This window comes from Dryobates pubescens, chromosome Z (assembly GCF_014839835.1).
Source record: "Dryobates pubescens isolate bDryPub1 chromosome Z, bDryPub1.pri, whole genome shotgun sequence".
In the NCBI taxonomy this organism is placed as follows: Eukaryota; Metazoa; Chordata; class Aves; order Piciformes; family Picidae; genus Dryobates; species Dryobates pubescens.
The window spans coordinates 65,250,849-65,276,246 of record NC_071657.1 but is presented as its reverse complement, the minus strand read 5'-3'; the positions used below and the strand labels follow the sequence as shown (position 1 = coordinate 65,276,246).

General features: G+C 46.7%; 1 protein-coding gene across 1 annotated transcript in view; it reads left to right on the top strand.

Moving 5' to 3' along the window:
* LOXHD1 (lipoxygenase homology PLAT domains 1) overlaps positions 1-25,398 on the top strand; it is a 196,361-nt gene that overhangs the window by 152,736 nt on the left and 18,227 nt on the right. The window contains exons 35-36 of the mRNA XM_054177788.1: positions 3,280-3,457; positions 13,625-13,810. Coding sequence (XP_054033763.1) covers positions 3,280-3,457; positions 13,625-13,810 — 364 coding nt within the window. The remainder of the gene's footprint in view (positions 1-3,279; positions 3,458-13,624; positions 13,811-25,398) is intronic.

Sequence of the window (25,398 nt, the reverse complement as noted above, 5' to 3'; positions counted from 1 at the left end):
CTTGGTGCCGTGGTTTAGTTGATGAGATGGTGTTGGGTGATAGGTTGGACTTGATCATCTCAAGGTCTTTTCCAACCTGGTCTATTCTATTCTATTCTATTCTATTCTATTCTATTCTAAAGTTTCTAGATTTGATTCCTAAGAGGATGTAGGTGTTGTTCACAGATCTGTGAGAGTGGAGATTTCAATAGAATAGAATAGAATAGAATAGAATAGAATAGAATAGAATAGAATAGAACAGAACAGAATAGAATAGAACAGAACAGAACAGAACCTCCCTTCAGGGAGTTGCAGAGAGCAAGAAGGTCTCCTCTGAGCCTCCTCTTCTCCAGGCTAAGCAACCCCAGCTCCCTCAGCCTCTCCTCACATACTGTTCTCCAGACCCCTCCCCAACTTTGTTGCCCTTCTCTGGACATGTTCAAGTGTCTCAATGTCCTTCCTAAACTGAGGGGTCCAGAACTGGACACAGGAGTCAAGGTGTGGACCAACCAGTGCTAAGTACAAGGCAGAATGACTTCCCTGCTCCTGCTGGCCACACTATTCCTGATGCAGACCAATCTTCTGGTGCTTAAAGCAAGGTTACAGAGACTGTAGATCCAGTCACTTGTCATAGATGAACATTGAAAGGGCACGAGGCACTGAACTCAAGTTTCAACCAGGAGAATCCTGACTGCATATGAGGAAAAAAAAAGAATAGAATAGAATAGAATAGAATAGAATAGAATAGAATAGAATAGACCAGGTTGGAAGAGACCTTCAAGATCATCGTGTCCAACCCATCAACCAATCCAACACCACCTAAACAACTAACCCATGGCACCAAGCACCCCATCAAGTCTCCTCCTGAACACCTCCAGTGATGGTGACTCCACCACCTCCCCAGGCAGCCCATTCCAATGGGCAATCACGCTCTCTGTATAGAACTTCTTCCTCACCGCCAGCCTAAACCTCCCCTGGTGCAGCCTGAGACTGTGTCCTCTTGTTCTGGTGCTGGCTGCCTGGGGGAAGAGACCAACCTCTGCCTGTCTACAACCTCCCTTCAGGTAGTTGTAGAGAGCAATAAGGTCACCCCTGAGCCTCCTCTTCTCCAGGCTAAATAATCTTCCCAGTGAGAGTGGTACAGCTCTCTGATAGGGAATTGGAGTTGGACATGGCCTGGAAGTTAGCCATCTTTGGAGCAGGAGATGGGATTAGACACCTCCAGGTGCCCCTTTTCACTTAACATTTTCCATGACTCCATGTTTCACTTCTTCCTGATGTGATGCCACGCTTCTCTGACATGTCTGGGCTGATGTTTCTATGGCCTTTGCAGAGATGTGCCTTGCAAGACACTGTTTGCTGATGCACTGCTGCACTCAGGTATGGTCTCTCTGTCAAATGGTAATAAACGTGGTAATTTACAGCCCTTCCCTCCTCCTTTCACTCCAGCTCCCTGCAGTTTAGTGAGAATTTACTGCTATTTTTTGATAAAGCCCCTTTCTCCCAGTGGACTGATGCTCCATTGAGCCCACATTGAACAGGACACATAAAAGTGGGTATTTTATTAGATGTTAGTTGGAGCAGCTCACTGGCTTGTTCTAAATAGGTTTGTATTCTGTTCCTACCACCACAACATCTCAGCTTCTTCCCGTGACACATTAGACAGTGTGACTAATATCTGTTGCATACTGTTTGTTCTGTCACCTTTTCATAGAGGGAGAAGCGTGTGAAACATTAAGTTGTGCTTGCCTAATTTTATCCTGTGCATTGCTTTGACTTGTTTGGGGTTGGTTTGCATATCTCTGCAATGATTGCTGTGTTTTTGCACAGGGGCAGGAGAAAAAAAGATAATGTGTACTTGAAGAAGAGGTAGTGAGGTTTTCCATAACTCTCAGTTACTACTTTAGAGTGAATTCACAGTATCACAGTATCACAGTAACTAAGGTTGGAAGAGACCCCAAGGATCATCAAGTCCAACCTGTTCCAACAGACCTCACAACTAGACCATGGCACCAAGTGCCACGTCCAATCTCCCCTTGAACACCTCCAGGGACGGCGACTCCACCACCTCCCTGGGCAGCCATTCCAATGACGAATGACTCGCTCAGTGAAGAACTTTTTCCTCACCTCGAGTCTAAACCTCCCCTGGCACAGCTTGAGACTGTGTCCCCTTGTTCTGGTGCTGGTTGCCTGGGAGAAGAGACCAACCCCTTCCTGTCTACAACCACCTTTCAGGTAGTTGTAGAGGGCAATGAGGTCACCTCTGATCCTTCTCTTCTCCAGGCTAAACAATCCCAGCTCCCTCAGCCTCTCCTCATAGGGCTTGTGCTCAAGGCCTCTACCCAGCCTTGTTGCCCTTCTCTGGACACGTTCAAGTGTCTCAATGTCCTTCCTAAACTGAGGGACCCAGAACTGGACACAGGACTCAAGGTGTGGCCTAACCAATGCAGAGTACAGGGGCACAATGACCTCCCTGCTCCTGCTGGCCACACTATTCCTAATACAGGCCAGGATGCCATTGGCCCTCTTGGCCACCTGGGCACACTGCTGGCTCATGTTTAGGCGGGTGTCAATCAGCACCCCCAGGTCCCTCTCTGTTTGGGAGCTCTGCAGCCACTCTGACCCCAGCCTGTAGCTCTGCATGGGGTTGCCGTGGCCAAAGTGCAGCACCCGGCACTTGGACTTATTAAATGCCATCCCATTGGACATCTGCCCATCTGTCCAGTCGGTCAATTCCATTCTGGCTTCCAGGAAAGACCTGACTTAGAGATGAGTTTTGTCCAGAGCTTAACTCAGATGAGCAAGTTTCTTCCTGTGCTTTACCTCGTGCATGAGAAAGTCCAATATTATGAAGAGCATTTCTCAGGACAAGACACCACAGCAAATACTGTCCTTAGGAGAGAGCTCCAGTTATCCAGGAAGAGCTCAGTGTGGGCTTTGAAGCTATGACCAAGCTCTACCCATATCCTACCACATGCTTTTGTTAAGTCTGATCATTGCCCTCATTCAAACTGTAACAGAAGCTATGACCAAGCTCTACCCATATCCTACCACATGCTTTTGTTAAGTCTGATCATTGCCCTCATTCAAACTGTAACAGAAGCTATGACCAAGCTCTACCCATATCCTACCACATGCTTTTGTTAAGTCTGATCATTGCCCTCATTCAAACTGTAACAGAAGCTATGACCAAGCTCTACCCATATCCTACCACATGCTTTTGTTAAGTCTGATCATTGCCCTCATTCAAACTGTAACAGAAGTCTAGCTGAAGTTTTTCTTTATTGTGACTCTCTACAGATCACCCTGAAGAACTTGACTAATCAAGAAGTGGCCACTTTTACCTATGGGGAATGGCTGTCAAAGCTGAAGAATGACAAAGGAAGTCTTGAGTGTGAGATGCCAGCTTTCATAAATGACAACCAGATGATGGAGGACACAACATACACTCTTCAGGTTAAAACCAGTGACGTTGGAGGTATGTCCATGGTGTCCATGGTGACTTTTCCTGGCACAAAGTTTGCTTTTTTAGCAGTGGAAGACATCTCCTGCTTAACTTAAAATTATGTGTAAAAAATCATTTACTTCCACTGTGCTGGAACACCACCATTTTGGTGGGTTGCTCACCATAACAGTGTTATTCTGTCAGATTCATCCTCACCTGAGTTCTGAGCATAAAATACTTAGATAGAAGGCCTAGATTTGCCTGCTCTGCTTGCTCTGAAGATGCCTTAACTGAAGCTATTTCCAAACCATGTTGCAATGGCCAGGAGCCCCTGCTTTCACTCTGGCTATGGTCAAAGCTGTTTTCTCTTCAGGTCTTTGGTCAGCACTATATGCTTTGCCCAAGGGAGACAGCAGTATTTCACTCTCCTTTTTCAAGTGTTTTGAGACCATTTATCTCCAGGCCCTGAAAAACCATCCCTAAATGCACACCAGACTGAAGAGGTGGAACAGAGTATAAAGGAAGCTGCAGAGTTTCAAGAGCAAAAAAACCCACAACAGACAGATTTCTATGTGTGACTTCCTGAGTTCACTGCCTCTTTTAATGAGAACTTCTGGCAGGCTGTTGAATGAAAGCTGCAACAACACACAAGCTGCCTCATGCCAAAGCAGGGCAAGTTATTTAGACATTATCTTGCAGACACCTTGTTCAAAAGGTTGACCCTCAAAGGGGATTCTGCCACACCAATGCACATAATCACCTCCTGATCTCTACCTCTTTTTTTTTTTTTTCATTTACAGTTGGTAATTTATGCAGCTTGTGAGGTTTGATCTGAGAATATCAAAACTCCCCTGGCAGAGTGACTTTGTGTCACCTCACTACTTTTCAATCTATCTGCTCTTCATGCTGCCTCACTGAAAAACATGTAGTGAAATATGAACAAGAAAAGAAAACAGAAGAGAAAGGAGGTTTGTTTATGTATCTGGCAATCCATCTAGTAAAATGGTAGATCTTTCTGTGACCTTTTTGTGAAACCCAACTCTAACTCACAAAGAGGATAGAAATGAGAGGAGAATAGAAGATGACAGCAACAGCAGACAGATCTGCCCTTCCTATTGAATAAAGGATGATGGGTCTTAATGATGAAACATTTTATTTCATTATGAGCAGTGACAGCCAGTAAGAAAGAGCAGATTACAGAGAGGTTTCAGAGAGTCTGTTCATTATTAAATCACACAACACACTGACATAATGCTGAACTTTATCTTGGTTATCTGAAGAGGGTACAAGTCATGAACTATCTTCCCTTTTTGGTCATCACGCATTCCATGATTACTCCTGGTTGGACCATTTCAAGGAAAATGATGTTTCATCCTTGATAGCTGGTTCAAACATGTTACATTGCATCTTGCCACACTGACATTGTCTAGGGACACCAATTCTCCCCAGTGACAGAATGAGACGTGTTTATTTCTAGGTGCAGTTTTTTTGCTCTGAAATAGCTTTCAGCTTTCCAGTGCACCACAGGCATTGAAACAAGCATGAAGAGAAAATGTAGGGTAGGATTCATCTCACCTAGTTGTCATTCTCAAGAGAAAAATTGTGCTTGTGGTCTTAACACATTCTAGTCTAGACTATCTCTGGTCAACTCAGCTGGAAGAGGAGTCTTAATCAATGGTCTGGATCATACTCTGGAGAGGCTCTGTCACTCTGTCTTCATCGGATTCAGGCAGAGCCAACACAGTTCAGTTTGGATAAATGGCTAAAGTTAGGGAAAATGAATCCTACCAAAAGTGTCCTACAGTTAACTAGAAAGCAGCAGTCATTTCCTCCCTGCCATGCACACATAATTAACAACAGTCCTGTTTCACTTCTTCCTCAAAGAAACCTTTGAGTTACATTTTGGCTTTACAGAGGTCATTCAACTAGGATGATCATGTAACTTACAGAGGCTGCATCATGGGAGGGAAAGGCTCCTCTCTTGCAAAGGTAAAATCTCCTCTCTTTCAAAGGCCATATCCAGAGGCTACCAAAAGTACCTCAGATGGCAGCTCTCAGAGTAAACACAGATAATGGGGAGGACGTTGTTACAGCAGACACATCCCAAGTCAGATGGGTAATTCTTTGGTTAAAACCAGTAGCTTTATTTACTATTGATCTTAAAAGAGAAGTAACTCATATTGTCATTTTCTTCAAGGTAGGACCCACAGATGCAGCTGTAATAGAGTCAAATCACTTGATGGCTCATTCTGTGGCACAAGAATGTCCTTGCTTGTTAATTCTTATGTACCCAGACTTCTTCTATTCTATATGTAGGCTGACAAGCAGCCATCTGGAAAGGAGCCTAAGGCCAAGCGGTCCCCACCAGCTATAACGACCAGCTCCACAAAGAAAAGGAGAAGGGTTATAGTTGTTGGGGTCTCTCTCCTGGGGGGTACTGAGGGACCCATATGTCATCCCGACCCATCCCACAGGGAGGTCTGCTCCCTACCCGGGGCATGGGTAAGGGACATCGCAAGGAGACTCCCAAAGCTGATCCATCCCTCTGACTATTGCCCTCTGCTGGTGATACAGGCTGGGAGTGATGAGATCGACAAGAAGGGCACCAGGGTGATTAAGAAGGAGTTCAGGGCCCTTGGACAATTGACTGATGGGGCAGGAGCTCAAATGGTGTTCTGCTCAGTTCCCTCAGTGGCAGGGGAGTACACTGAGAGGAACAGAACCCACACTATCAACAAGTGGCTCAGGGGATAGTGCCAGCAGCGGAACTTTGGCTTCTTTGATCGTGGGACAACTTTTACTGCACCTGACCTGCTGGGTCCTGATGGGGTGCATTTATCTAGAAGGGGCAAGAGAGTCCTAGCACTAGAGTTGGCAGGGCTCATTAGGAGGGCTTTAAACTAGGTCTGAAGGGGGTGGGTGAGGATATTGGTCCCTCTGCAGAGGAAAGAGTAGGGCACAAGGTAGGGTCAATTGAGAGGTCGGGAGCCCAGCTGCAGTGCAGGTACACCAATGCACACAGCTGGGCAATAAGCAAGAGGAGCTGGAGGTCCTGGTCCACCAGGGCAACTATGATATAGTTGCCATCTCAGAAACTTGGTGGGACAACACGCACGATTGGAGTGCTGCACTGGGGGGTTACAGGCTCTTTAGGAGGGATAGGCAAGGGAGAAGAGGCGGAGGGGTGGCTTTGTATTCTACACAAAGCCTCTGGAGCATGTCCAGAGAAGGGCAACAAAGTTGGTGAGGGGCTTGGAACACAAGCCCTATGAGGAGAGACTGAGGGAGCTGGGGTTGCTTAGCCTGGAGAAGAGGAGACTCAGGGGTGACCTTATTGCTCTCGACAACTACCTGAAGGGGGGTTGTAGTCAGGCAGAGGTTAGGCTCTTCTCCCAGGCAACCAGTACCAGAACAAGAGGACACAGTCTCAGGCTGCAACAAGGGAGGTTTAGGCTGGAGGTTAGGAGGAAGTTTTACACAGAGAGAGTGATTACCCACTGGAATGGGCTGCCCGAGGAGGTGGTGGGGTTGCCATCGCTGGGGGTGTTCAGGACGAGGCTTGACAGGATGCTTGGTTGCATGGTTTAGTTGATTAGGTGGTGTTGGATAATAGGTTGGACATGATGATCTTGAAGGTCTCTTCCAACCTGGTCTATTCTATTCTATTCTATTCTATTCTATTCTATTCTATTCTATTCTATTCTATTCTATTCTATTCTATTCTATTCTACTCTACTCTACTCTACTCTACTCTATTCTATTCTATTCTATTCTATTCTATTCTATTCTATTCTATATTAGGGAGTCGCTCTCTGCCACAGAACTTGAGGTGGAAGATGAGGGGATTGAGAGCCTGTGGGTTAAAATCAGAGGGTAGCCTAACAAATCTGACATCCTGGTTGGAGTCTGTTATAGACCACCCAACCAGGATGAGGAGGCTGATGAATTGTTCTACAAACAACTGGAGGCTGTCTCAAGATCATCAGATCTTGTCCTCGTGGGGGACTTCAACCTGGCAGATATCTGCTGGGAACTTAAATTCAGCAGAGAGGAGGCAGTCCTGAAGATTCCTGGAGCGAATGGAGGACTGCTTCCTGATGCAGCTGTTTAGTGAGCCTACCAGGGGACAGGCCCTGCTTGACCTGCTGCTCTCCAATAGGGAAGGGTTGGTGGGAGATGTGACCGTGGGAGGCTGCCTAGGGTGCAGTGACCACGAGATAGTGAAGTTTTCAATATGCAGGGAGATAGGGAGGAGCACCAACAGAACCTTCACCTTGGACTTCCGGAGGGCAAACTTCAGCCTCTTTAAGAAACTTATTTGCAAAGTTCCCTGGGTACCAACCCTCAAGAACCAAGGGGTCCAGGAGGGTTGGACCTACTTCAAACAGGAGCTCTTGAAGGCACAGGAACTGGCGGTCCCCATGTGCCGAAAGATGAGCCGGCAGGGAAGGTGACCGGCCTGGATGGGCAAGCAGCTCCTGAAGGATCTGAGGGAAAAAAAGAGGCTGTATCACCTTTGGAAGGAGGGGAAGGCTTCTCGAGGTATGTTCAAGGAAGTGGTTAGATTATGTAGGAATAAAATTAGAGAGGCAAAGGCCCAGCTGGAACTGAAGCTGGCCACCTCTGTGAAAGACAATAAAAAGCATTTTTACAAATATATCAACACTAAAAAGAAGGGCAAGAAGAACCTCCACTCCTTACTGGACCTGGAGGGGAATACAGTGACTGAAGACGAGGAAAAGGCTGAGGTCCTGAACACCTTCTTTGCCTCAATGTTTAACAGCAAGGAAGGAGTCCAGGATGAGTGGCCTCCTGAGCTGGGTAATAGGGTCGGGGAGCAGTGTGATGCCCCAGAAATCCATGAGGAATTAGTTGGGGACCTGCTGAGCCACTTGGACACCCACAAGTCCATGGGACCGGATGGGATCCATCCTAGGGTGCTGAGAGAGCTGGCAGATGAGCTGCCAAGCCGCTCTCCATCATTTTCCTCCAGTCCTGGCTCACTGGAGAGGTCCCAGATGACTGGAAACTGGCCAATGTGGTCCCCATCCACAAGAAGGGACGGATGGAGGAACCTGGAAACTACAGACCAGTCAGCCTGACCTCAGTGCCAGGGAAAGTGATGGAGCAGATTATCCCGGCGGCAATAACTGCACACCTGAAGGATGGCCAAGGGCTCAGGTCCAGCCAACATGGATTTAGGAAGGGCAGGTCCTGTCTCTCCAACCTGATCTCCTTCTATGATCAGGTGACCCGTCTGGTGGATGTGGGGAGGCCTGTGGATGTAGTCTACATGGACTTCAGCAAGGCCTTTGACACCGTCCCCCAGAGTAAACTGCTGTCTAAGCTGTCAGCTCGTGGTTTGGACCACAACATTCTGTGCTGGGTTAGGAACTGGCTGGAGGGCCGAGCCCAGAGAGTGGTGGTGAATGGTGCCACATCCGGCTGGCGGCCAGTCACCAGTGGCATCCCCCAGGGATCAGTGCTGGGCCCCATCCTCTTTAACATCTTCATTGATGATATGGATGAGGAGGTTGAGTCAGTCATCAGCAAGTTTGCAGATGACACCAAGTTAGGAACAGATGTTAGTCAGTTAGAGGATGGAAAGGCTCTGCAGAGGGACCTTGACTGACTGGACAGATGGGCAGAGTCCAATGGGATGGCATTTAACAAGTCCAAGTGCCGGGTGCTGCACTTTGGCCACGGCAACCCCATGCAGAGCTACAGGCTGGGGTCAGAGTGCCTGGAGAGCTCCCAAACAGAGAGGGACCTGGGGGTGCTGATTGACAGCTGCCTAAACATGAGCCAGCAGTGTGCCCAGGTGGCCAAGAGGGCCAATGGCATCCTGGCCTGCATTAGGAATAGTGTGGCCAGCAGGAGCAGGGAGGTCATTGTGCCCCTGGACTCTACATTGGTTAGGCCACACCTTGAGTCCTGTGTCCAGTTCTGGGCCCCTCAGTTTAAGAAGGACATTGAGACACTTGAAGGTGTCCAGAGAAGGGCAACAAGGCTGGGGAGAAGCCTTGAGCACAGCCCTGTGAGGAGAGGCTGAGGGAGCTGGCATTGTTTAGCCTGGAGAAGAGGAGGCTCAAGGGTGACCTCGTTGCCCTCTATAACTACCTGAAAGGTGGTTGTAGCCAGGTGGGGGTTAGTCTCTTCTCCCAGGCAACCAGCACCAGAACAAGGGGACACAGTCTCAAGCTGCTGCAGGGGAGGTTTAGACTCAAGGTGAGGAGAAAGTTCTTCACTGAGCGAGTCATTCGTCATTGGAATGTGCTGCCCAGGGAGGTGGTGGAGTCGCCGTCCCTGGAGGTGTTCAAGAGGAGATTGGACGTGGCACTTGATGCTGTGGTCTAGTCATGAGGTCTGTGGAGACAGGTTGGACTTGATGATCCTCGAGGTCTTTTCCAACCTAGTTAATTCTCTTCCCTTCCCTTCCCTTCCCTTCCCTTCCCTTCCCTTCCCTTCCCTTCCCTTCCCTTCCCTTCCCTTCCCTTCCCTTCCCTTCCCTTCCCTTCCCTTCCCTTCCCTTCCCTTCCCTTCCCTTCCCTTCCCTTCCCTTCCCTTCCCTTCCCTTCCCTTCCCTTCCCTTCCCTTCCCTTCCCGCAGAGTTTGTTCCACCCCAGAGGCAAATTTGTGCATGTCTCCTAGCTGAACTTCATGGGTTTTCTGCTTACGCAGTCCTCAAGTCACTCAGTGTCCATTTGAGTTGGAATTCTGCCATTCAGCATGTCAGTCCCACCCCCAAAAGTAATGTGTTCTGGAAATCTGCTGATGACACACTCTGTTTAGCATGTTGGTGATGAAGTTCAGTGCCTCAGACCCACGAGCTATTGCACTCACTGCCAGTTTGGGCTTGTGCAGCCACAGTACCTTCATCCCTTCATTTGTCAGATTTGCTGCAGTTCCTAAGTGTGCCTGACAGCTTCCTGGAATTAACAACAACAACAAAATAAGAGACCCAAGTAGGCAAAATGCACATTGATGCAGCAATTTCTGTTCTTTTTTTTCCCCTGTCCTGCTAATTGCTTGTGAGGGAAATGTCACAATGTGAGGCCATCATAGGCTTCTTCCTGCCAGGAAGGTTTTGCTAAGGACTGGTTGGTTCTCTGCCTTTTTGAGACTTGGTATTACTTGGGAGCCTGTTCCTTGAAAGGAAATGGACTTCAGCTTGCTTTGTTCCTCACCTCAGCAAGCTTTAGGATTATAAAATGTATTGCCAGATGAACTGCCTGAGTCCCTGAAGCTTTTTTCTTCCTTCTTAAATAATTCCTACACAACTACTGAAAACCAGCCCAAATTGAACACAGGCAATTTTCACCTGAACACCAAATGTTGATTTGTCTTTACGGGACTCTTTTTTCTCCCTTTTTTTTAATGTATTTGTTTGTTTTCTGTTAGTTTTTTGTTTGCTTTGGGGTTTTTGATTGTTTGTTTGTTTTCTTTGGAGTTTTTTGCAGCCCTTTTATATCAAATTCTTCCCAGAAAGAGAGATTGAAAACTATCTGAGAAAGCTACCAGTCCTTTGGCATAATTATATGAATACAGAAAATAGGAAGAAATCACAAGTCTTAGAATGGAATGGAATGGAATGGAATGGAATGGAATGGAATGGAATGGAATAGAATAGAATAGAATTAGAATAGAATAGAATAGAATAGAATAGAATAGACCAGGTTGGAAAAGACCTTTGAGATCATCGAGTCCAACCTATCACTCAACACCATCTAACCAACTAAACCATGGCACCACGCACCCCATCAAGTCTGCTCCTAAACACCTCCAGAGATGGTGACTCTACCACCTCCCTGGGCAGCACATCCCAATGGCCAATCTATCTCTCTGTGAAGAACTTCTTCCTAACATGCAGCCTAAACCTCCCCTGGCACAGCAACTTGAGACTGTGTCCTCTTGTTCTGGTGCTGGGTGCCTGGGAGAAGAGACCAACCCCCACCTGGCTTTTCCAACCTGGTTAATTCTATTCTATTCTATTCTATTCTATTCTATTCTATTCTATTCCGTTCCATTCCGTTCCATTCCATTCCATTCCATTCCATTCCATTCCATTCTAAGACTTGTGATTTCTTCCTATTGTCTGTATTCATATAATTATGCCAAAGGACTGGTAGCTTTCTCAAGTAGTTTTCACCTTTGTCTGTGCATTGTGCTTTGAACGGAGCTGTGGCAGGTGGTTAGATCATTCAAAGCAGGGCTATCTAATTGAGAGCTGCAGACATTTAAGCTGGGTGTTAGGAAGAAGTTCTTCCCAGAAAGAGTAATTGCCTATTGGAATGTGCTGCCCAGGGAGGTGGTGGAGTCACAATCACTGGAGGTGTTCAAGAGGGGATTGGATGTGGCACTTGAAGCCACTGTTTAGTTAGTCATGAGGTGTTGGGTGACAGGTTGGACTTAAAGATCTCTGAAGTCTTTTCCAACATTATTAATTCTCTGATTCTCTCTGATTCTCTGATTCTGTGCTGAGTTGCTTTGTAAGAGAGATTTGGGGTTGAAAGTCTCATTCTCATTTTGGAAAATTTAAGGTCTTTGGTTTCTGTCACAGTATGTGGAATTAAATTCCCTTCAAACAATCTGCATTATTATTATTATTATTATTATTATTATCATTAGCATTAGCATTATCATTATTATCACATTAAAAATAAAAGCAATCCTTTTGGTCAAATTAATAATAGTAAAAATTGTACAAAGAAAATAGGTAGGAACAAAATAGGTAAAAATTTTAACACTTTCAGCTAACATGTTCATAAGGTCAATGAAAATGATGGTTTGGCCTTGAACTCTCCAAAAGTCAGGAAAATCAACAGCATGGCCATTTTCTGTGGCAAAATATGGACTGTAATGAGCACATGAAGTTCAAAATCAGCTAATAAAGTTCATCTTAGCAACTATTTTCCATTTAGAATAGACTAGACTAGACTAGACTAGACTAGACCAGGTGGGAAGAGACCTTCAGGATCATCATGTCCAACCTGTCATCCAACACCATCTAATCAACTAACCCATGGCACCAAGCACCCCATCAAGTCTCTTCCTGAACACCTCCAATGATGGTGACTCCACCACCTCCTCGGGCAGCCCATTCCAATGGGCAATCACTCTCTCTGTGTAAAACTTCCTCCTAACCTCCAGCCTAAACCTCCCCTGTTGCAGCCTGAGACTGTGTCCTCTTGTTCTGGTGCTGGTTGCCTGGGAGAAGAGACCAACCTCTGCCTGTCTACGACCTTCCTTCAGGTAGTTGTAGAGAGCAATAAGGTCACCCCTGAGCCTCCTCTTCTGCAGGCTAAGCAACCCCAGCTCCCTCAGCCTCTCCTCACAGGGCTTATGTTCCAAACCCCTCACCAACTTTGTTGCCCTTAATTTTCCTAAGCCGGTGGGTTTTGGTTTGGTAAACTGTTGTATGAGAAACTAACTTTTTTCCCCAATTAAACTCAGCATGTACAATATTTTGAGAAACAGGAGTACAGAGGAAGGCCTATGGAAGGGGGAAAAGGGCTACAAGATACTGTAGAGTTTTCGTTGATGATTTGCATTTGGCTTTCAAATCCCTCTGCCACAGACTGAAATTAATTGTTTGTGCCCAAGGAAACCTGGACGTCATTGCAGTCTCTTCCAGCCTGACTGTGCTACTCCACTCTCATTCTCATCTCACCCCCTTGCAGTACTGTGTCAAAATGTGGAGTCCTCAGCACAGAAAAGACATGGACCTGGTGGCATGGGTCTAGAGGAGGCCACAAAAATGATCAGAGGGCTGGAACACTTCCCCTGTGAGGACAAGTTGTGTTGTTCTGACTGGAGAAGAGAAGGCTCTGGGGAGATGTTGTTGTGGCCTTTTAATAGTTAAATCAGGCTTGTAAGAAGGTTGAGGACAGACATTTTAGCAGGGCCTATTGTGACAGGACAAGGGGTGATGGGTTTAAACTAAAAGAGGGGAGATTTAGACTGGATAGAAGCAATGGATTGTTTATGATGGGGGTGGTCAAACACTGGCACATTCCAGGTCATGTTGGAATGGGCACTGAGTAACCTGATCTAGTTGAAGAGAGCCCTGTCCATGGCAGCAGGGTTGCACTAGCCAAGGTCCTTTCCAACCCAAATCATTCTATGATTCAGCTGGAGGCAGGGTGTCAGCCCTACGTGGCAGGCCAATTCATGACAATGCTCCTTGCCCTTTCCTTCCAGGAGCAGGCACTGATGCCAATGTGTTCTTGATCCTGTTTGGGGAGAACGGAGACAGTGGGACCCTGGCTCTGAAGGAGTCCAACAAGTCGAACAAGTTTGAGAGGAACCAGATGGATGAGTTCAACTTCTCGGACATGTTGAGCCTGGGAGATCTCTGCAAAGTGAGGATCTGGCACGACAACAAAGGTCAGAGCAGTGACTTGGGAGGGTGGGATAGTTTGGGACAATATTTTCACTCAAAGAAACACATCCTCCTTAATGGACACGGTGCAGGCTGAGTGCTGTTCCCAGCTCTGCTGCAGGCTGAGTAATCTCAAGGATTTTACCTGGATCCTGTGTCCCATCTTGCCTGTCTCAACATACCCCCTTCATGCTGGACACTGTACCACTGCCTGCTGTGGTGCTGTCTGCTCTAATGGGTCCCTGGCTTCCATAGGTGCTTATAATCAGTGCTGCAGCAGAGAGTTCCTCCAAAGCAAAACTACCCAGGCTGGAGGTACTGAAAGGTTGAAAGGTTGCTATAAGGTCTCCCTGAGGCCTTCTCTTCTCCAGGCTGAAAAACACCAACTGTCTCAGCCTGTGTTTGTTGGAGTGGTGCTCCAAGCCTTTGTTCACTTTGGTGGTTCTCCCCTGCTCCAGCAGGTCCATGTCTTTCTTGTGTTGAGGGCCACAGGGCTGGACACAGTACTCCAGATGGAGCACCTGGACCTTGTTCGACTTCATGGAGTTGGCTTGGGCCCACCTCTGAGTCCTGTCCAAGTCTCTATGTACGGCATCCCTTCCCTCCCATCATGCCAATTGGACCATGCACAGTTTGGTGTCATTCACAAACTTGCTGAGGGTGCACTCGGTCTCACTGACCATATTGATGACTCCGAGCCATTGTCAGCTACTCTCTGGCTGCTACCATCCAGTCAATTTCTTACCCACCAAACAGTCCACCCATCAAATCCATACCTCTCCAACTTAGAAGGATGTTTTGAGAAACCATGTCAAAGGCCTTGCATAAGTCCAGATAGATGACAACCATTGGTCTTCTCTTCCCCACTGATAGAGTCACTCCATTGTAGAAAGCCACTATGTTGGTCAGACAGGACCTGCCCTTAGTAAAGGCATGCTGGCTGTCTTGAATCACCTCCTGGTCCTCTATGTTCTTCAGCAACCTTCCAGGAGGATCTGTAGAATAGAATAAAATTAACCAGGTTGGAAAAGACATTTGAGATCATTGAGTCCAGCCCATCATCCAGCACCATCTGATCAACTAAACCATGGCACCCAGTGCCTCATCCAGGATTTTCCTAAACACCTCCAGGGATGGTGACTCCACCACCTCCCTGGGCAGCACATTCCAATGGCCAATCTCTCTTGCTGGGAAGAACTTCTTCCTGACCTCCAGCCTAAACCTCCCCTGGCACAGCTTGAGACTGTGTCCTCTTGTTCTGGTGCTGGTTGCCCATGATCTTCCCAGGCACAGATGTGAGGCTGACAGGTTGGTAGTTCCTGGGGTCATCCTTTCCACCCTTTATAAAATGGGAGTAATGTTTCCCTTCTTCCAGTTGCCAAGGGCTTCACTTGACTGCCAGGACTTTTCAAATATCATGGGGAGTGGTCTGGCAACTCTATCAGCCAGTTCCCTCAGGATCCTGGGATGCATCTCATCAGGGTCCAGCACCTGTGTATGTTTGGGTTCCTCAGGTGGTCAGAAACCTTTTTTTTAATTTTGCTTACAGTGGGAGGGATTTTGTCCTCCTGGTCTCCTTCTTGTGGTCCTTCAACTCAGGTGGTGTAAGGAGTGAGGTTGCCAATGAAGACCAAGGCAGAAATGTTGAGAACCTCAGCCTTCTCCTCTTCTATTCTTGCAGCTGCCTTGGTATCGAAGTTGGGAGGGAGACACAGCTCTTTTTAACATTCCCAGGAGTGAAATTCAGGTCATATATCAAGACAAGACTGTTTATTAAAGAGAAGGAGATGGAGCAAACAAAACAGAGAAAGAAAGAAAAGGGAGAGAGAAGGAGAAAGAGAATGGGAAAAGAAAGATCAGGAGTGATAATTACCACCCCATGTTCCTTCTCTGCTGGTGTGGGAGAGATGTCCTGAGCTGCTGCCTCCAGCCTGAGAGGTCCCTGGTGATGTTTGTTCCTCACTCCCAGCCCTGTAAGTTGGCATGGCCCAGGGCTTTTATTATGTTCCCAGTTCATTCATTGTAGCTCCTCCTAGCCACCACCCTTGTCACAGTCCAGGGGGTCTTGCCTGCAAGGATCAGTGCTGAGCAGCCTGTGCCCTTCTTCACAGTCCACTGCCCACCATATCCCCTGGGCACTTGCTGTCTCTGTGGGCAGAGATGACACACCAGACAGGCTGTTCAGCATGACCTTATCTTTGTTGAGACACTTCTCAGTGCTTAATCTAATGGTGACCAAGCTGTGTGATACAGCAGACAGCTGGAGGGAAAGGATCCATCCAGAGGGTCCTGGACAGGCTGGAGAGGACAGTCCAGGACAACCTCATGAAGTTCAGCAAGACCAAGTGCAAGGTCCTGCAGCTGGGTAAGGGCAATCCCAAGCACCAATATAGACTAGGCAGGGAGTGGCTTGAGAGCGGCCCTGAAGAAAAGGACCTGGGGGTGGATGAGAAGCTCAGCATGAGCCAGCAGTGAGCACTTGCAGCCCAGAGAGCCAAGCAGAGCCTGGGCTGCATCAAGAGCAGAGCCAGCAGGTCGAGGGAGGTGATTCTGCCCCTCTACTCCACTCTGCTGAGACCACACCTGGAGTACTGTGTCCAGTTCTGGAGCCTTTATTACAAGAAGGATCTGGAGGTGCTGGAAGGTGTCCAGAGAAGGGCCACAAGGATAAGCAGAGGGCTGGAGCTGCTCTGCTATGAGGACGAGAGAGTTGTGGCTGTTCAGTCTGGAGAAGAGAAGGCTCCCAGGAGACCTAATTGTGGCCTTCCAGGATCTGAAGGGGGCTACAAGAAAGCTGGGGAGGGACTTTTGAGGGTGTCAGGGAGTGATTGGACTGGGGGGAATGGGTAGATTGAGATTGGCTGTTAGGAAGAAGTTCTTCCCCATGAGGGTGGTGAGAGCCTGGCACAGGTTGCCCAGGGAGGTGGTGGAAGCCTCATTCCTGGAGGGTTTGAAGGCCAGGCTGGATGTGGCTGTGAGCAACCTGCTGTAGTGTGAGGTGTCGCTGTCCATGGCAGGGAGGTTGGGACTGGGTGATCCTTGAGGCCCCTTCCAACAATTCTCTGATTCTATGATTCCCTTACCAGCTCATCATTCTCACTCATCAGGCAGGGTATGTTTTCTTAAGTTTCTGGTTGACACACCTGTAGAAGCCCTTGTTGCTGTTCTTCATATTCCTTGCCATGGTCAGGTCCAGTTTTGCCATGGCCTTCCTGACCACATCCCTACACAACTGGGCAGCATCCCTATACTCTTCCCAGGTTAGTTGTCCCTGCTTGAACTGCCCGTGCAGCTCCTTCTTGCTTTTCAGTCTGACCAGCAGATGTTGGTTCAGCCAGGTCGGTCTCCTCCGATCCTTCCCTGATTTCTTATACCTGGGGATCAAGAGCTCTGTGGCTTTATGGAAAAATGTCCAGCTCCACTCTGCTCCACTGTCCCTGGGGTCCTGTTGACTAACTCTTTGAAGAGATGAAAGTTTGATTTCCTAAAATTCAGAGTTCTGATTATACTCCTTGTCTGACAAACTATATGAGGTAATGCAGCCTGGCATAACATAGTGACCTTTAGAAGATAGCAGTGAAGATCTGTGTCTGGTTTTATTAGAATCATTGCATCAGCTGGTGAGTGTACAGTGCCCTGCTGCAAGGGATTCTGACATTTCCTTGCTGCTGGACACCCTAACTTGCCTCACACACAGCAGAGCAACACTGAGTGCCACTCTCACAGCCATCTGTGTTGTTATTCAGGCACCAAGCAGCCTCTTGTAACACGTGTGTCACTTGGTCTGCTGTGATGATCTCTCACTCCATCTCATTTTCATCTAAGAGATGGTCTTGCACTAACAATGACCTGCTCACTAATTGCAGTCCCTTGCCACTGCCACAAAGTTGATGCTTGATGGATCCCATAGGCTCATCTGGGTTACTATTAGCAAGATGGTTTGGTTTGAGGGACAAAAGGCAGCTGCACTACGCAGTATGGCTGTACAGGGGCAGCTGGTTTGTGTCTGGTCTTCTGTGATACATCAGTATGGAAATATCCTGGCCATCACTTCCATGACTTCTCCAAGTTGTGGCTGACAACAAGGGAAAGGTACATCTCATGCAACATTAATATAAGAACGGAACGGAACGGAACGGAATAGAATAGAATAGAATAGAATAGAATAGAATAGAATAGAATAGAATAGAATAGAATAGAATAGAATAGAATAGAATAGAATAGAATAGAATAGACCAGGTTGGAAAAGACCTTTGAGATCATTGAGTCCATCCTATCACCCAACACCATCTGATCAACTAAACCACGGCACCAAGTGCCTCATCCTGGCTCTTCTGGATGCTACCCCTGGATCAGACTCTTCCACTGGAAGTTTTCCTCCTTATTTTAATTAAAAGGAACAAAAGAAAAAAGTAAAATATGTGAAATACAACCTTCCACCTAACATGGCTGTTACACCTTGAGTCCTGTGTCCTGTTCTGGGCTCCTCAGTTTAGCAAGGATGTTGACTTGCTGGAAGGTGTCCAGAGAAGGGCAACGAATCTGGGGAGGGGCTTGGAACACAGCCCTGTGAGGAGAGGCTGAGGGAGCTGGGGTTGCTTAGCCTGGGGAAGAGGAGGCTCAGGGGAGACCTTCTTGCTCTCTACAACTCCCTGAAGGGAGGTTGTAGACAGGTGGGGGTTGGTTTCTTCTCCCAGGCAACCAACACCAGAACAAGAGGACACAGTCTCAGGCTGCACCAGGGGAGGTTTAGGCTGGAGGTTAGGAAGAAGTTCTACACAGAGAGAGTGATTGCCCATTGGAATGGGCTGCCTGGGGAAGTGGTGGAGTCACCATCATTGGAGGTGTTCAGGAGGAGATTTGATGGATCTTCTCTGTGCCAGTGATGATGCTGTTGATACAGGTTGAAGAGCTGTTGATACACATTGGAGCTGAGCTGAGCTATGGTAATTGCTACCTGCATGCTCCTGATTGATGGCAAAGGCAAGTAACAGTGCTCAGCCTTAGGCTAAGCAGTAAATGGGCTCTGTTAGCTTACATTTGCTGTGGGCTAGGCATGTACCCAGGTAGCCACCACAAGCCAGCTAAAAAGTAAACCATGTGTGCAGAGCCTGAGAAATACTTTACATTTATGAATAAAAATACATATCCTTATTCCCTTCATATCAGTGTTTTCCATTTATGAGTAATAGAATCTAGCTAGCTGCAGGGTTAAAAGCCTTGTACAAACAACATGCTCAGGTTTTGTTCAGCAAAAATGACCTTGGTTTTCCCCCAAGAAAGGACAACTGTAGCTTAAATCATAACATATGTTGTATTCATTGTTCTTGCATTAGTCATGTAAAAGGCATATCCTATCTAAAACTTCACACAATGCAGCATGACAGTTTGTTGGGTGGGTAGAGTATTTATTACTGCTGAGATCCCAGGCTAGAGCTATCCTTTGCATATATGCCTGCCCTCTCTATATAATTTATATAAATTGGCTGTGCAGTTGGTTAGAAATCCCTGGCTCTATCCTTTTGTAAAGGAGTAGTGAGGTCAGGGGTTGGAGGGCTGTATGGGTTTTGTCAGATGCTTGGGGGCCTATGGGTATTAAATAAATATGTGCTTGTATTTACCATTACCTTGAGGCATCAGATGTGGATCATTCTTTCCTTAGGGTTTTGTTTTGGTTTGTTTTCTCGTTTTGGACGAAAGAGTTTCCCTGCAAACAGTCTGTGGAAGACTCAGCCTCACACTGGCTTAACCCATTGCTCCTCACACTCTGAATACTTGAACACAGTTGATGGAGATGGGGTTGCTTAGCCTGGAGAAGAGGAGGCTGAGGGGAGACCTTCTTGCTGTCTACAACTACCTGAAGGGAGGTTGTAGCCAGGTGGGGGTTGGTCTCTTCTCCCAGGCAACCAGCACCAGAACAAGAGGACACAGTCTCAAGCTGTGCCAGGGGAGGTTTAGGCTGGAGGTTAGGAAGTTGTTCTTCCCAGAAAGAGAGATTGGCCATTGGAATGTGCTGCCCAGGAGGTGGTAGAGTCACCATCACTAGAGGTGTTTAGGAAGAGCCTGGATGAGGCACTTGGTGCCATGGTTTAGTTGCTTAGATGGTGCTGGGTGATAGGTTGGACTGGATGATCTCAAAGGTCTCTTCCAACCTGGTTTATCTTATCCTATCCTATCCTATCCTATCCTATCCTATCCTATCCTATCCTATCCTATCCTATCCTATCCTATCCTATCCTTCTCCTAATTTTCTTAATAAACAGCCTTAATGGCAACATCAGCCCTTTTAGATGCACATTAAGTGTCTGTCACCTATGGGCTAGTTAAGGGAGCTACTAACCATCACAGAGCTGCTTTTTCTTTCAGGCTTCACCTGGTCCCACCATTCCAGGTAAAACATATTTAAACAGGTTGGCCAAGGTGGCTACTTTGACATGATGTGCAGTTCAACATCCATCCCCATCAGTGAAATTTTGCTGTAGTGGCTTCACTCTCAGCTCACATCCCACTTCTGTTTATCCTTTCACTGAAACGTGACTGCAGCAGGGTGTTCAGAGTTAAGGAGAGAGTAATTGCAACAGAAAAGACTGTCAGAAGGCCTTTAAACTGCAAGCACTGTGTTTGCCTCCTCTGGAAAAGCATGTCAGTTTTATGGTTCCTCTTTAATGCTTTTTAAATGCCATTTTCCCTACAAAAACTGCTGAGTGGCATCTATGTATGAGATAGAAAGGAGGAGCTACGTTCCCACCTAATTTGTTTGACTTCACTAAAATTGATTACTGATGAAGCCAGTGCTCATTGGAAAAGGGGCAATTTGGAGACTTCACAACTGCAATTTCAAGGAACTTGTTCCTGATGTTTGTTAGATGTTTAGAGCTCACCAGTGAGAGCCTGGTAACAATGAATTGCTGCAAATGTAATTTAGTTTAAAGTTTTGCTGCATGTCTTATTGCCTTGCCCCTGTTTACTTTGAGATACTGATGTTCAGCCTAATATATTTGGACTCCCTGAGCAAATTTAATCATTTCCAGACTCCTCATCTCCTGATCTCAGATAGGCACTGTGTATTTTCTCATATCTCAGTTCATTTACTTCTACATTTATGCAAGATCAGTATCTGCAGGTCTTTAGAAATGTTGGCTTTCTAAATATAGGCTTCAATTTTTTCTCTGGTTTAAGGCCTAAATCACCATTCTGGAAGAATGACTTGAAGTTTCTCAGTATCTCAGTAATGGAATTTTTTTCCCTAGGAAAAGCTTTACTTTCCTTTTTTGCTTTTTCCTCCTTAGAACAAGGAGATATGGGAAATCTGGATTTAGCTCCCTCATCTGCCTGAGTAGATTTGAACTCAGATGATAAGAGGTCTTTGTAAAGTCATTAATTTCAGATTCTTGATTATCTCAGTTGCCATCAGCTAAGGGGAGCCAGGAAGAGTCTAATTATGGACAGAGCAGACTATGTTATTATAGCAGCAAAGACAGAAGTAAGTAACAAGGTTATGCAGCCCAACTTCTCTGCCTCAACAGGGCCCTCCATTCAGTTACACCAGCTGCCATGAGGCCAGCTGCCTGCATCAGGAACAGTGTGGCCAGCAGGAGCAGGGAGGTCATTCTGCCCTGTCCTCAGCATTGGTTAGGCCACACCTTGAGTCCTGTGTCCAGTTCTGGGCCCCTCAGTTTAGTAAAGATGTTGAGTTGCTGGAAGGTGTCCAGAGAAGGGCAACAAAGCTGGGGAGGGGTCTGGAGCACAGCCCTGTGAGGAGAGGCTGAGGGAGCTGGGGTTGCTTAGCCTGGAGAAGAGGAGGCTCAGGAGAGACCTTCTTGCTGCCTACAGCTACCTGAAGGGAGGTCGAAGCCAGGTGGGGGTTGGTCTCTTCTCCGAGGCAACCAGCACCACAAGAGGACACAGTCTCAAGCTGTGCTAGGGGAGGTTTAGGCTGGATGTTAGGAAGAAGTTCATCACAGAAAGAGAGATTGGCCATTGGAACATGCTGCCCAGGGATGTGGTGGAGTCACCATCACTGGAGGTGTTTAGGAGGAGCCTGGATGAGGCACTTGGTGCCATGGTTGAGTTGATTAGATGGTGTTGGGTGATAGGTTGGACTCAATGATCTCAAAGGTCTCTTCCAACCTGGTTAATTCTATTCTATTCTATTCTATTCTATTCTATTCTATTCTATTCTATTCTATTCCATTCCATTCCATTCCATTCCATTCCATTCCATTCCATTCCATTCCATTCCATTCTATCCTATTCTCGAATAATTGAGTTTTAAACAGCCTAAATGCCCAGCAACTCCTTTTGGTGGCTCTTCCAAATGAAGAAATACACCCATTTCTTGCTCAGGACCCACCTCAAAAATGTTAGTATACCCTTGTTTTTCCTTTTCCTTCTCTGAAGGAACTACAACATCTTAGATCAGATCTTAAATTGTGTAGCTCTTAAACTCAGAGCTCATGGCCTTCCAGAGATGTGTTGCTGCAATTCACAGATGTGACTCCAAGCCTTTGGGCACTTGTAGGATGTAACTTACTAAAAGAAACCTAAAGGCCTGCTTTTTTTAGCCCTTTGTAAGGATTTGTTTGGCTACCAGACTTGAGAAGGGCTTTTCTAAGATCTCATCTCATTGCTTAGCTGTTGCCTCACAAACTCTGTTGATCTGTTAATATGATTTAAATGAAAAGAGAAAGAGAAATAAATTTATAAAAGTGCTCACATAGAAAAGAATCCATCACCACCCCTCTTTTGCTGATGGCTCTGTATAGAGGAAAACAGTGTGAACTCCTGTATCTTTCTGGATGGACCAGAACAAGAGGACACAGTCTCAAGCTGTGCCAGCAGACGTTTAGGCTGGGTGTTAGGAAGAAGCTCTTCCCAGCAAGAGAGATTGTCCATTGGGATGTGCTGCCCAGGGAGGTGGTGGAGTCACCATCACTGGAGGTGTTCAGGAGGAGACTGGATGGGGTGCTTGGTGCCATGGTTTAGTTGATTAGATGGTGTTGGGTGATACGTTGGACTTGATGATCTCAAAGGTCTTTTCCTAACCTATTCTATTCTATTCTATTCTATTCTATTCTATTCAAGTCAAAGGCGTAGACAAGGTACAAACAGGCATGCAAGCTGGCAGACCTGTGTGGCATGCTGGCAAGTGCCACAGCTGCTTAGTCTTTCACATTGCCCAAACCTGGCCCCTTGGAAGACCTCAACAGCAACACACAGACCCCTCCTCACATGCCATACCACTGTTCTCTTCAGTGGTAATTTTTTCCTTGCAGTCAGTTGTTCTGTCACAAAGATGTGCTACATCATGGCACAAGCAGAAGATGCAGCCAAGATCTCACAGTCCAGATTTGCCATAAAGTAGAAAAAAAGAAAACCAAAAACAAAGCAAAAGAGTAACCCAAAACAGAGACAGAGGCCAATGAAATGGTAGATTTGGAGCGAAGATGAAGACTTCAGTGTTAAACCTGCAGAGTCATTCATTTCTTCTCAATCTCCTGTACTGCAGAGCTCTTCACTTCAGAGTGGAAAGAGCCCAAAAGGTCAAATATAGCTGTGGAATTATTAGTTCTGCTAAAGATTCTCTTCTCTGCAAGCCTTCTTTGCTCCTCTTGGGACAAATTATCCTTCACCTTTGCTAAAGGGTTTTTTTTTTGTATCAAGTATTCCTCAATAAAACACAAAATGTACTTAAGTCATAAGGATCTAATCTGAGAAGCTGCTGTATCTTCTTGCTGAGTTGTTAATTCATTTTTGGGGGGAGGAGTTGGGGGGGGGGTTTGGTATGTGTTTTTTTTTCCATCAAAATAGTTTATCTGTAGGATGGGGGTGGATTTTTCTCTGAGAGTAATTTATGAGCAGTTTTGATGTGAGTCAAATCCTGGACTGAACAAGTCAAATAGACTACAGAGGAGGGGGAGCAGGGGACCTGTTTTCTAAAACTGTCCCAAGTGCTAATCTCTTGCTTTGTCAGAGGCTGTGAGAGGTTTTGCATTGCCTGTCTTCTTTGATGAGAAATGTGGTGGTGTGAACTAACATGATCCTGAAGGAGAGATATACAAAAATGAATCTATTTTTATGCTGCCACTGGCTTGCTGAATGACCTTGTGTAAATCACATCCCTGTACTTCATTTTCAATTATGTAAATTAGGGATAAAAATTATTCACCTTCTTAAAGTGTTTTGAGATGTACTGATGCAAAGCTAGATGCCATGATTTTAATGCCTCACAATTAACACTCCATTCCTAGCAACCTGACAGTGCTATCAAAACTCCCACCATGTTCATAGAATCACAGAATGTATTAGCTTGGAAGTCAAAAGCCATCTTGGCCAACACCACTGCAGTGAGCAGGTACATGTTTAAGTAGATCAGGTTGCTCAGGGTCCCATCAAGTTTGACCTTGAATACCTCCAGGGATGGGGCCTCCACCACTTCTCTAGGCAGCCTGTTCCAGTAGGTCATTACACTCATTGTAAAGAACTTCCTCCTGCTGTCTAGCTTAAATCTACTCTGCTTCAGTTTAAGCCATTGCCCCTCATCCTATCACTACAAGCTCTTCTTAGTTGTCCTTCCCCAGCCTTCCTGCAGGCCCCCCATCAGATACTGAAATGCAGTTTTGAGGTGTTCCTGGGAGCCTTCCCTTCTCCAGGTTGAACAGTCCCAGCTCTCTCAGCCTGCCCTCGTAGGAGAGGTGCTCCAGCCCTCTGATCACTTCTGTGGCCCTCTTCTGAACCTACCCCCTATCTTCCTTGTGTTGAGGGCCCAAGTGCTTGACACAGGTAGAATTTCACCAGTGCAGAATAGAATGGGCAGAATCACCTCTCTCAACCTACTGTCCACGCATCTTTTGATGCAGCCCAGGATGTGACTGGCCTTCTAGATGCAGCTGCACATTGCTGGCTTATGTCCAGCTTCTCATCCACCAGTTCCCCCAAGTCCTTTTAAACTGCAGGACTATTCTTGATCTCATCATCCCCTAGCCTACAATGCTAGAGAAGATTGCTGCAACCTAGGTGCAGGATCTTACACTTTGCCTTATTGAGCCTCATGAGGTTCACCTGAGCCCACTTTGCCAGCCTGTCTAGGTCTCTCTGGATGACATCCCATCCCTCTGGCATATCAGCTGCAGCAGTCAGCTCAGTGAAATCTGCAGTCTTGCTGAGAGCCCACCCAGTCTTGCTGTCTGTATCACTGATGAAGCTATCAAACAGCACTGGCCCTAATACATACCCCTGAGGGACAGTGCTTGTCACCAATCTCCATCTGGACATCAAGCCATTGACCACTACCGCTTTGGATGTGACCATCCAACCAATTTCTTGTCTACCAAACAGTCCACCTATTGAATCCATGTGTCCAGTTTAGAGAGATGGATGTTGTGTGGGTCTGTGTCAAAGGCTTTACAGAAGTCCAGATAGGTCACACTTGTTGGTCTTCCCTTGCCCGCTGATCAGTCAGGAGGGAGCTGCCCTTGGTGAAGCCATGCTGGCTGTCTCAAATCCCTTCTCCGTCCTCTTTGTGCTTCAGCATACCTTCTAGGAGTATCTGTTCCATGATTTGCCAAGCACAAGTCAGTAACCTGCAGAGTCC